At 44.2% G+C, this 12,500-nt stretch overlaps 1 protein-coding gene across 1 annotated transcript in view; it reads right to left on the minus strand.

Moving 5' to 3' along the window:
• LOC310859962 (atrial natriuretic peptide receptor 1-like) overlaps positions 1 to 12,500 on the minus strand; it is a gene marked incomplete at its 5' end in the record, with an annotated part of 40,866 nt that overhangs the window by 7,035 nt on the left and 21,331 nt on the right. The window contains 10 exons of the mRNA XM_083766729.1: positions 2,568 to 2,736; positions 4,361 to 4,512; positions 5,438 to 5,601; positions 6,229 to 6,300; positions 7,033 to 7,137; positions 7,502 to 7,582; positions 9,179 to 9,253; positions 9,783 to 9,903; positions 10,249 to 10,333; positions 12,004 to 12,139. Coding sequence (XP_083622855.1) covers positions 2,568 to 2,736; positions 4,361 to 4,512; positions 5,438 to 5,601; positions 6,229 to 6,300; positions 7,033 to 7,137; positions 7,502 to 7,582; positions 9,179 to 9,253; positions 9,783 to 9,903; positions 10,249 to 10,333; positions 12,004 to 12,139 — 1,160 coding nt within the window. The remainder of the gene's footprint in view (positions 1 to 2,567; positions 2,737 to 4,360; positions 4,513 to 5,437; positions 5,602 to 6,228; positions 6,301 to 7,032; positions 7,138 to 7,501; positions 7,583 to 9,178; positions 9,254 to 9,782; positions 9,904 to 10,248; positions 10,334 to 12,003; positions 12,140 to 12,500) is intronic.

A 12,500-nucleotide genomic window follows, 5' to 3' on the forward strand; every position in this document is an offset into this window, starting at 1 on the left:
AAGCTGATGAAAAAAGTACTCAAATGTTTTACTTCAATACTGCAATATAGAAATATCCGATCTGCAAGTTGTCGAGTGGGGAGAACTACTGTGGCCCAGATCTTGGCCCATAAGGAGAATCATCAAGAAGGTTAAAATAAAAGGAACAACCTGATTGCTGTGTTGTGCTTTTTCGACTTAAAAAAGGCACGATGAAGGTCCTTAACTTGGCCTACAGAGTCTCTACCATTGGAAGCAACGATGGAGGGCTCGTCTGAGGACGACCTAGAGAGATCTACAAGCTCACAATGCGTTGCAATGCTAGTCGACGCATTGGGAGCTTGTAGATCGGCTATTTTCAAATGTATATACAGTAGAGCTGAAGTGCTTAATGTATGTGCTCTGATAATAATCTAAATCTACAAAGTTAGTATAGCTAAAAAGTTAGTGGAGTAACACTATTTGGATCTGAAATGTAGTGGAGTAGAAGTAAAGTACAAATACCTCAAAAGTGTACTTAAAGATGGAGTGCCGTGATTCTTTTACACCCTAAAACATGATCATCAGGTCTTATTGTTATATAAGGAGGTATAATCTTTTCAAAAAAGTCTGGAGTATTTGTTAAAATGTTGTCTTTATGTGAACACGCCCACCAGTTTATTAACAGTTTCCGTGCCGGGAATGGATTACTCCAGGTTAATGTCGCTGCCGTATCGGACATACCCGCCTTTTGTTTTATGTGTTTAATCCGCCGTAATGTAATGAATCAAAAGAAAATCCGTCTTCGTCGCGGAGTATGAGACTGGATGCCTTCGCTGTGATGACGAAACCGGAAATCGTCACATGCTGTGGGCTGCTAGGGCTTCTGGGAAATTGAGGCCAATGGAAATGCATTGGGTGCAACGCCTCATTGAAACCAATCTTGTGTGCGTCTTCCGGGTGCACCAAGATGGTGGATGCTACACACAGATCATAACAAACCACGGGAGCTTTTTTTGATGGATTTTCGCGGATTAAAAGCCCAAATAATTCAGCGTATGCTCTAAAGGTAATACAACAATCTCGGCAGTGAAGGGGGGTTGATTAAAATGCGGGTTAATCGTAAAAAACAGTCAAACTGTTAACCCCTGGGCTACAATTAACGGAAAAAACTGATTATTGCTAAAAATACAAACCTCCCGTTCACGGAATTAATGGAATGTCAATAAATGTCGGGTTCAACGGAGCAAAAATTTGTATTTTTTCGCTAATATCCCTAATGTTGGATGTAATTTACCAAAAAACGGCCGAAATCTGCGTGATCGTGCGCTATCGTGCACGCGCGCTGTAAAAAATGTGATATTTTGCGATGTTTTGGGGTTGATTTGAGGTTAATTTGACTTAAATTGAAAAATATAGCATTAGCTTAGCAATCCGGACCAGCCAAGCTAGTGACTAGGGTCAAAATACTACCGGATGTTGTCGATCGTTGAACCGGAAGTGACTTAGGAAGATTCGTCTATTTTTGCCAAAATCAGCATAATGGTGCGTTCCCGCCATCTGGTGGCAATTCGAGAGAATACACTAGCAATGAAAAAAAGAAGAAAAAAAAACATCTGTTCAAACCACCAGATCTTTCTATTAATGTGAAAATGATGAATTAAAAATATGCCAATTTGTTACCCAAACAAAGAAATTGGGATTGGTAGTCCAAGGGTTAAGTATGCCTGGTTTGCCTGGTGGGTGGTGATGGGTGGTGATTCACCTGAACTTAAGCCGCAGCTGTAGTTGTATGATAAAGGGGGAGGGGTTAGGGGAGGGGCTGATAATGTGATGTCACTATATTACTGTTTATTTCATTGGCCCGTTTGACTGTCAAGGGTTCAGCCTCCAAGAAGAAACCCTAAATACAAAGGGAATACATCATTGCACATGAAAACATCTCCAGGGTGTCTAATGAAGTACTGTCACCTCATAGACACATGGAAAACTGGAAAAATACAAAAAATGTGGCACTCCATCTTTAAGTACAGTAATGAAGTAAATCTATTTACCAGTGACAGTGTGGATCAGTGGTTGGGTACTGTACCTGTTGTACTTCCTCAGCAGTACTTTGACAGTGTGGATCAGTGGTTGGGTACCTGTTGTACTTCCTCAGCAGTACTTTGACAGTGTGGATCAGTGGTTGGGTACCTGTTGTACTTCCTCAGCAGTACTTTGACAGTGTGGATCAGTGGTTGGGTACCTGTTGTACTTCCTCAGCAGTACTTTGACAGTGTGGATCAGTGGTTGGGTACCTATTGTACTTCCTCAGCAGTACTTTGACAGTGTGGATCAGTGGTTGGGTACCTGTTGTACTTCCTCAGCAGTACTTTGACAGTGTGGATCAGTGGTTGGGTACCTGTTGTACTTCCTCAGCAGTACTTTGACAGTGTGGATCAGTGGTTGGGTACCTGTTGTACTTCCTCAGCAGTACTTTGACAGTGTGGATCAGTGGTTGGGTACCTGTTGTACTTCCTCAGCAGTACTTTGACAGTGTGGATCAGTGGTTGGGTACCTGTTGTACTTCCTCAGCAGTACTTTGACAGTGTGGATCAGTGGTTGGGTACCTGTTGTATTTCCTCAGCAGTACTTTGACAGTGTGGAAGTCGGGTCGGTCGGGAGGATCTTCACTCCAGCATCTCTCCATTAGAAGGGCCAGATCCTCACTGTGGCTCTGAGGACAGACGGACGGACGCAGACAGACAGGGCCGCCTGCACACACACTCTCTATGATCTCTGCATGGACAGACGGACAGTCAGTCAGACAGGCAGGCAGGCAGGCAGGCAGGCAGGCAGGCAGGCAGGCAGGCAGGCAGGCAGGCAGGCAGGCAGACAGACAGACAGACAGACAGACAGACAGACAGACAGACAGACAGACAGACAGACAGACAGACAGACAGACAGACAGACAGACAGTAGTAAGATTATCTCCAGTATACATTTGTCAGGGATGATTAAAAAAAGTATTAGTATATTATTGATTAGTTGTCTAGTTTACTAGTCAACTAGTCGACTAGTTGTTTAACTAGGCCTACCTATTATGTAAAATAAAATAATAATAAAACGTTTTTTTTCTTATCAACTATACCAACAAGGTCGACTAGTGGATTTATTTACCATAGTCGACTACCGGTAGTTGAATAGTCGACCAGTTGCTTAACAGTTTGACTGTTTTTTACGATTAACCCGCATTTTAATCAACCCCCCTTCACTGCCGAGATTGTTGTATTACCTTTAGAGCATACGCTGAATTATTTGGGCTTTTAATCCGCGAAAATCCATCAAAAAAAGCTCCCGTGGTTTGTTATGATCTGTGTGTAGCATCCACCATCTTGGTGCACCCGGAAGACGCACACAAGATTGGTTTCAATGAGGCGTTGCAACCAATGCATTTCCATTGGCCTCAATTTCCCAGAAGCCCTAGCAGCCCACAGCATGTGACGATTTCCGGTTTCGTCATCACAGCGAAGCCATCCAGTCTCATACTCCGCGACGAAGACGGATTTTCTTTTGATTCATTACATTACGGCGGATTAAACACATAAAACAAAAGGCGGGTATGTCCGATACGGCAGCGACATTAACCTGGAGTAATCCATTCGCGGCACGGAAACTGTTAAAGCCCTAATGTCCCGGAAGTTTGAGTGTCTCCTGGAAATGTGTGTTAGCTCCTGCCCCGTGCACCCGGGTGAATCCTCCCCGGGTGAATCCGCCCCGGGTGAATCCCGAACAGGTTTTTTTTAAATGTACTGCTCAATGCACCCATTCAGGCACACAGACCGTTTCTGTATCGGCTCTACACACCAGCTCTGGCAGTGCAACCTGCTGCAATACCATTTTTACTTGACCTCATTTGTCCATCACCAGCCGTATTAATGGTCTGAGTAAACAAAAAAGAGAATGTTGGAGGGGGGAAGCGGTCTCATCTTCTTGATTAATGAAGAAAAAGAGTAATGAAAAAAAGGAATAGAAAACCCACTTTATGTAATATATTCCAAGCAACAGCCGTGTCTCATCCCAGTAAAGAATAATGTTGCCTGTGGCGGTTCCAAATGACTGTAAAAGGCGCGTGTTGATGTGAGTAGTCAAACCATAGCAGCATTGTTTAATTGATGAAGCTCAGCTTAACCTCTGTTATTTAATTAAATTGCTGTAGATGTAAATGCTCACAGCGCTCAGGGCATTGTGTTGAGAACGCGTTCAAATATGTCTGCGGCCCAATGAAAGCAGCAGGTCTACAATAAGCTCGCATCGGCTGTGAGCTTGCAGGCAGATCGGCCTAAATTCATTTTAGGCTGCTTGGAAATTGTCGTGAGATCTCTGAGTGTGTGTGTGTGTGTGTGTGTGTGTGTGCGCGTACCTTTAGGGCTCAGTGTTTCGTGCTCCAGATAGAACACGCCCCTCATCAGAGCCACTTCCTGTAAAATGATCCCGAAACTGTAAACGTCGCCTTTCTGCGTGCCGCAGGGGGGAGGGGCCTCGCAACGCAACAACTCTGGGGCCGTCCATAACCTACCTACAGACAGACAGACAGACAGACAGACAGACAGACAGACAGACAGACAGACAGACAGACAGACAGACAGACAGACAGACAGATCTTTAGGCAGACAGACAGATTATTTTGAAAATGGCTTGAATTCGCTTTGATTTAAAAAGCAATTTTTGATATTTTCAAATATGTTTCTGACACAGAATCAAATGTCTTATATGGTCATGATTCACCAGGAGCCTGGATGGCTTTATTTCCAGGCTTAAAATAACGAATATAAATATTGTTGGTAAATCTCTGTATGGTCTGAATGAATGGGCTTTCTGTCTGTGGAACCAGAGCCGGTTGATCAAAACAACAATTCTTCTACATTGTCTAATAGAGAGGGTATGCGCATGGCAAATCGAGTGGCAAAGCAACATGCAAAGTGAGTTTAACATTGTTTAACGTTGTTTAATGCAATCAGAAAGGACTTTTCTGTTTGGATGTATGGGCTGTCAAGGCCAGAAAGTAACTTCCTGGTTTGATGATGATGTCACGCACATACCCTCTATTGTGTAGATTAAGTAATTCATTTTACGCTCACAAGAGTGGCTGGGGACCACCTGGAACCCCCTCAAGGACCACTGGTGGTCCCCCCAGACCACTGGTTGAAAACCACTGCTCTACATGCGGGCCTTAACCCATTCTGGGCGGGGGGAACCCCTTTTGGTGTTAGCACTATGTTATGCTTTAGCTATTGAAAAATAGCAGATCTACAAGCTCATAGCGCACCACCGAGTGGCGCGCTATGAGCTTGTAGGTCTGCTATTTTTGAAAAATCGAAGAACGACTGACATAGAAACATAGCTTTTACAGAAAACTGTCAGGATGTAGGAGACATTTTTAGAATCTGATCTCAGGCAGAATGGGTTAAAAGACATGCGCGCGCACACGCACACACACATACGTGCGTAGTAGGCGTGTGTGTCCTCCATGTATTGGCTGCAGCGCAGAGAGGCCATGCCGTAGTCTGTGATCTTCAACACGAAGCGACTGTCCACCACGCAGTTAGAAGACTTCAGGCTGCCGTGGGAGCTGATGACACTGTTATGGAGAAAGGACATGCCCTGTGCACACGCACGCACGCACGCACGCACGCACATACACACACACAAACACACACACTGTATGTCATACTATTTTGTGATAGACTGTATAATTAATTCAAAGAAAATTTCCATTAAAATATTCTATTCTTATCTGTAAAGTGCGTATAGACGAATTCAGAAACGGGTGTCATGGTCGCAGCATACGTATTTCCAAAAGGCAGAGCCGACATAGCTGCGGTTTAAACCCGCACCTCTTCTACTACAGTGAACTGTATAGAGTGACTGATGTTAGTCTGCTCAAACGTTACTCTTTTACCTGCTTTTTACTAACACTAACTTTACAAAGATGCCCAGAACATCGGGATGAACCTGTGTAGTTTATGGCTGCACCAACAGTAGTGGTATAACATTCAACTTTGGAGAAAAACGGAATGTCCAGAAATACACCGCGGTGGCTGAGATCAGAGCCATAGAGAGTAATGATTGAGACGAAGCAGTGAAAGGTCCTGAAACATACATAACAGTCAGTCTTAACCAATACCCATTTCTTTCTGTTGTATGAACACAAGGCTACTGTACTTTATACCGCATACTAAGCATTTAAAGTAAGGACTAAAGTAAGGACTATGGGGCGTAGTCAATTACCTTAACAAGGTCGTTGATGAGCGAGTAACGAAACATCCAATCCAACGTGATGCTGTCACTCTCCATCAGATCCTATATGCGCACGCACGCACGCACGCACGCACGCACGCACGCACGCACGCACGCACGCACGCACGCACGCACACACGCACACACGCACACACACACACACACACACACACACACACACACACACACACACACACACACACACACACTTAACTCTATAACTACAAGTAAGACGCGCAAACGCGGGAAGCGAACGCAGCTCGTAAATTGCAATAACAACAATTAGAATAAATTACGTACTTTTTGTTTTCTTTTTAGTTTTTTTAAGTTTTCTACTGTGTGTGTGTGGTTGTGTGTGTGTGTGTGTGTGTGTGTGGGTGTGTGTGTGTGTGTGTGTGTGTGTGTGTGCGTGCGCTACAGCTGCGCCCTCTGGTGGCGGGCAGGTGGTGTCACAGCGGGACAGACAGACACACAGACAGACACACACACACACACACACACACAGACATGATCTGCAGGGTCTCATAGTTAGTGCTCACTGAATTCGCAATAACCAGGAACAAGCACGTAGGAATCCTTACAAATTCTACAGAGAAATAGCAGATCAATTATAGGTCCAGTCCAGGTTAAGTTCAACTTTCACTTTCACTCAGAAACCGTAAAGTATGAATTTCGTTTGCCTACAGGCGGGCCGTAATTAGTACGTTTCAGGAAAGAAGCCACGGTATCATATAAACGTGTGTGTGTGTGTGTGTGCGCGTGTGTGTGTGTGTGTGTGAGTGCGTGCGTGCGTACTTGCAGGCTGCCTCTAGGACAGTATTCGGTGATGATCACCATGTTGGGAGGATCAACACACGCTCCGATAAACCTGGTCAGGTGTTCATTCTGAACGTCACGCATCTGATAGGACAGACAGGTTACCATGGTTACCACCAGACAGACAGACAGACAGACAGACAGACAGACAGACAGACAGACAGACAGACAGACAGACAGACAGACAGACAGACAGACAGACAGACAGACAGACAGACAGACAGACAGACAGACAGACAGACAGACAGACAGACAGACAGACAGACAGACAGACAGACAGACAGACAGACAGACAGACAGACAGACAGACAGACAGACAGACAGACAGACAGACAGACAGACAGACAGACAGACAGACAGACAGACAGACAGACAGACAGACAGACAGACAGACAGACAGACAGACAGACAGACAGACAGACAGACAGACAGACAGACAGATACTTGCATGCTTTAGTTCAAACATGACATCTCTTGTCAGTTCGAAGCGTTTCCTGTTGTTGATGTATTTAATAGCAGCAATGTTCCCCTGCAGAAATAATACAAAAAAATATCTATGATTACAACCATTTATTCACAACAGAATTTAACATTTAACCTCCTTGTATAGGACTATATTTATTAACCCACAATCGAATGTTATTCCATTAAATTCACTTGCACAAAGTAGTGTTTTCATATAGGCCTATAATTACCTTGCCGACATCACTTCGCCTCTGAAATGTAATTTAATATAATAATATTTGGACTGCTGGACAGCTGATTGTCTGAAAACATAAAGCCTTAAAAAGTCTGTCTGTCACGGAATGTCCGTGACGTCATGTTGTTGACATGATCCGACGTCATCATTGTGATGAAACGCACCGTTCACTTCACCAGAGTGTGCTTTTATTTTGAACACATCCAACGTGTCCGGATACAAATAATTGAATTCCTTCCTTTTACACAGGATCTTATTCCGCTCCATATGGGTTGAAACGCGTTGACCAAATATAGAGATTCTCTGACATGAAGGCTACAGACGTCATAGTACTGAGCTAGCGGTTATTCAGTACGGTCTGGATAAGTCTGAACTTCCGCACGACATCAGGTGGGAACTGGCAGCCCTGACTGACCAGAAATACATACAATAAAAAGGTGGCAAAGCACAGTGGCGTCAACTGGCTATGCCAAGCTATGGCAGCTGCCATAGCTTGGCTCCAGGGGGGGGGGAAATACTAACATAAATCATCATCGTCATCTTTTTCGACTGCGGTCGAGATCATGGATTTCACAATGCCACGCCAGACAATGCCACCTGTACATACTTCTCTTTTATTGAGGTTACCTTTTTGTACTGTTTTTATTGTGCGAATAAACTAAACACGCCAGACTTCCCGGTCCTTCATTGCCATCCCCATGCAGTTCCTGCTTACTGATGCATGTGCACGTCCCTAGCGATGACATCAGGGAACGACAGCTTTCTACCTCTGGTCTGCTTTGAGGCAGGACTCCAGAGAAGAAGGGCAGATATAACCTCATTATCAGCTCTGTAGCAATGTTCTTCTCGATCGGACGAGTAACACAGGGAAGGTTGGCGTATATTAGAGAAGTCCATGTATAATATCGGCTCGACGGTCGTCCTAAATATTTACTAACAGACGGTATTAACTGCTTGTATGGCCGTCCAGGATTACATTTGTTATGGATAATTTGAAGAAAAATTACAAAATTTGTAAAAAGAAAAAAACTTTAATGACTTATGAGTACATTGTAATGCATTATAATATAGACAAAAAAATAGTTTTCTGAGCTAAAAAAAAAAAAAAAAAAAACTTTTAACATTCAGTAGATTGTCTGTGGTCTGGGGTTTTCTGGCTCAAAGAAGTGCTCTTCCAAAAAATGGCACTTGCTCAAACAAGTGCCAGTCCAAGAAATCCCATATATGACACAACAATTGCCAGCAGATGTCACTGTTGAGGGATTTTGCCTGTTTCCATTGCAGCTCAAAAGGCTTCAAAACGCACAGAGAAAACCACAGACCTCAGAAAATCCACTGAATGTTCAGAGCATTCCTGGGGGTCCCCAGCCAAAAAACGTTGAGAATCCCTGGTTTAGCGCACGTTACTGTCCATAACACACATACCTTGTAGTAGCCCGTCTTGGTGTAAATCTGGACGTTCGCTCCCAGGGTGAACAACGAACCACAGTTAGACCCTCGCTGTTGGACAGACAGGCGGACAGGCAGGCAGGCAGGCATGAGGCAGGCAGGCATGAGGCAGACAGACAGACAGACAGACAGACAGACAGACAGACAGACAGACAGACAGACAGACAGACAGACAGACAGACAGACAGACAGACAGACAGACAGACAGACAGACAGACAGACAGACAGACAGACAGACAGACAGACAGACAGACAGACAGACAGACAGACAGACAGACAGACAGATGAGAGACAGGCCTCAATCACATATATAAAACATGTTTCTCATGAGGGGAGAGGGGGGGGGGAGGAGACAGCTTCATCAATTCATTTTCTATGGAAGGCACGTGGTTTTGAAGAGACATGTCTTGTCTCATGGCTGCTGCGTCTGCGTGTGTGTGTGTGTGTGTGTGTGTGTGTGTGTGTGTGTGTGTGTGTGTGTGTGTGTGTGTGTGTGTGTGTGTGTGTGCGCGTGTGCTCGTGTGTGTGTGTGTGTGTGTGTGTGTGTGTGTGTGTGTGTGTGTGTGTGTGTGCGTGCCACCATAGACAGAGTGAGTCTGCTGCAGGTCTTCCTCAGGGTCTTCTCCAGGTTGTTCATCTGAACGTCGTCCCAGTTGATCCTCCACAGCTCTGCTGACAGCTCGCTCTCCAAGCGCAGCTTCCTGTGTGTGTGTGTGTGTGTGTGTGTGTGTGTGTGTGTGTGTGTGTGTGTGTGTGTGTGTGTGCGTGTGTGTGTGTGTGTGGGTAAGAGAGAGAGAGAGAGAGATTTAGACAGACAGACAGACAGACAGACAGACAGACAGACAGACAGACAGACAGACAGACAGACAGACAGACAGACAGACAGACAGACAGACAGACATCTTAAAGCAGGTTATTGGTGCATGTGTGCTCCTATACCTCTTTGTTTGTTCTCAAGGTGGCATGAACATTATATTCTGTGTGTGCGTGTGTGTGTGTGTGTGTGTGTGTGTGTGTGTGTGTGTGTGTGTGTGTGTGTGCACTACCTGTAGATAAAGACGGTAACCGTGACGATGATGACAGAGATGAAGCATATCACTATGGCAACCATCTGGTGCATTGTCACTGTACCTACAGGGGATGGGATGGTTAGAAACATGTACACAGGGCATGGGATGGTTGGATGGAAACATATACCTACAGAGGTTGGGATGGTTAGAAACATGTACCTACAGAGGATGGGATGGTTAGAAACATGTACCTACAAAGGATGGGATGTTAGAAACATGTAGATACAGAGCGTGATTTATTTCTACGTCCGAGCATATACATGGTATAAACGCCCCGCCTGCCTCTGATTGGCCTACCGACACTGCCCGTCTTACAATTACAATTTACAATTTAGGCATTTAGCAGACGCTCTTAATCCAGAGCGACTTACATTAAGCAAGAACAAAAAAGCATGGGAATACATCACATAAAATCTTTTATCATGAAACATGGGTAAGCTAAGAAACTAACAGTGGAATATCTATATAATGAAACTATACATATAAACTATACATATATACTACTATGCTATACATATACGTGCTATGACTACATACAATGCAATTATAGTGCTGTCTACATAACATGCTATAAGTCTGTATCGCCTGTCGGAGATGCAAGGCTACTCCGTGGTGGGAAATAATACAAGTACAAGAGAATGGCAACATGCGACAGCAACTTGTAACTTTTTGTAGAAGAGCTCCCTACCAGATCATACAGACTTTTGAAACAGAGACCAGGCTTTCCTCCGAGGTGGTGGAAAGCCTGGTGAGGCGAGGTCAGATGGTCTGCCGCGAGGTTTTCTTTTTCTTTTTCTTTTTGCAGATTAGATTAATACACGATATTCAACACTTTAACACTTTAATGTAGAACACAGCCAAATCAAATCATAGTTGTTCAATCAATTATTCAATCAAAGCAAACGGCACAAACAATATTTGTTTGCCTCTTCTACAAAAATTGAAGTTACAAGTTGCTGTCGCGTGTTGCCATTCTCTTGTACTTTTATACTTATTTCCCACCACGCCGACGCCGACCACGGAGTAGCCTTGCATCTCGGAGGACAGGCAAGACGTCGGCAGTGTCGGTAGGCCAATCAGAGGCAGGCGGGGCGTTACCGTGGCTATGCCCGGACGTAGAAAGAAATCACGCACATACAGAGGATGGGATGGTTAGAAACATGTACCTACAGAGGATGGGATGGTTAGAAACATGACATTAGAACAGATAGACTCAAATCATTACTGTGAGCATAACCATGCAGTGGTGGAAGTACTCTGATGTTTTCTTTACTTAAGTAGAAGTATCAATACCATACCGTAGAATGTCCTGTATTCAACATTTTACTTGCGTAAAAGTACAAAGGTATTGAGTAAAAGTACAAAGGTATTTATTGTCATCAAAACATACAAAGTACATGAATGGACCATTTGACAAATGTATCTTCCAAACATGTCAAACGTTTTTGAATATAGCAGATCTATACAAGCTAGATCAGCTGTTTTTTTAACTGCAATACAATATGGCTTAAGTGTATAGTGTACAACTGTACACTCTGTTAATGATAATCAATATCTGAAGTAACTATCAACATTTTTGTGTTTGTTCATGGTTAGCAACCGGGTTAGCCACATTGTCAACAACAACGTCATCTGCTTTGCTACTATTTGGATTGGTTAGTGTGAAGTGTGAACCAATTGACTGTGTGAATGTGTGCATGCGTGCGAATGTGTGTGCGTGCGTGTACGTACGTGCCAGACAGGCGGGTTCGTCGTTCCTAAAGCCACACTCCGGTATGTCAGGTGGGGGTGCACCCCCCGCCCACTGGAAGCGCAAACCAGGAACCATGGTCAACTCTTTAACACTGCTGTTGTACACACACACCACCTGCACACACACACACACACACACACACACACACGCACACGCACACGCACACGCACGCACGCACGCACAATGAATGAAAAAATCTGTTCAAAATGACATATGGGTTAATCAGCAAAAACCTGGCATTTACATTTGTAACCATTGATTGACTGTCATATTAAAAACATAACTGATACTACAAGGATTTAACAATCAACCAGCCTCACTTCCAATCTTCCGCCGTAGTCTGAAAACCCACCTCTTCAGACTCAACCATGGCCCGTAGCACTTGCCCTAGCCTAGCCCTTTAGTTAGCACTTTATGTAGACTCAGATAGTAGACTTAGGTTAGCATTGTTATTTTAGACAGACTTATAGCTCGT

Source organism: Protomyctophum parallelum, assembly GCF_964188405.1.
Source record: "Protomyctophum parallelum genome assembly, chromosome: 1".
Taxonomy (NCBI): Eukaryota; Metazoa; Chordata; class Actinopteri; order Myctophiformes; family Myctophidae; genus Protomyctophum; species Protomyctophum parallelum.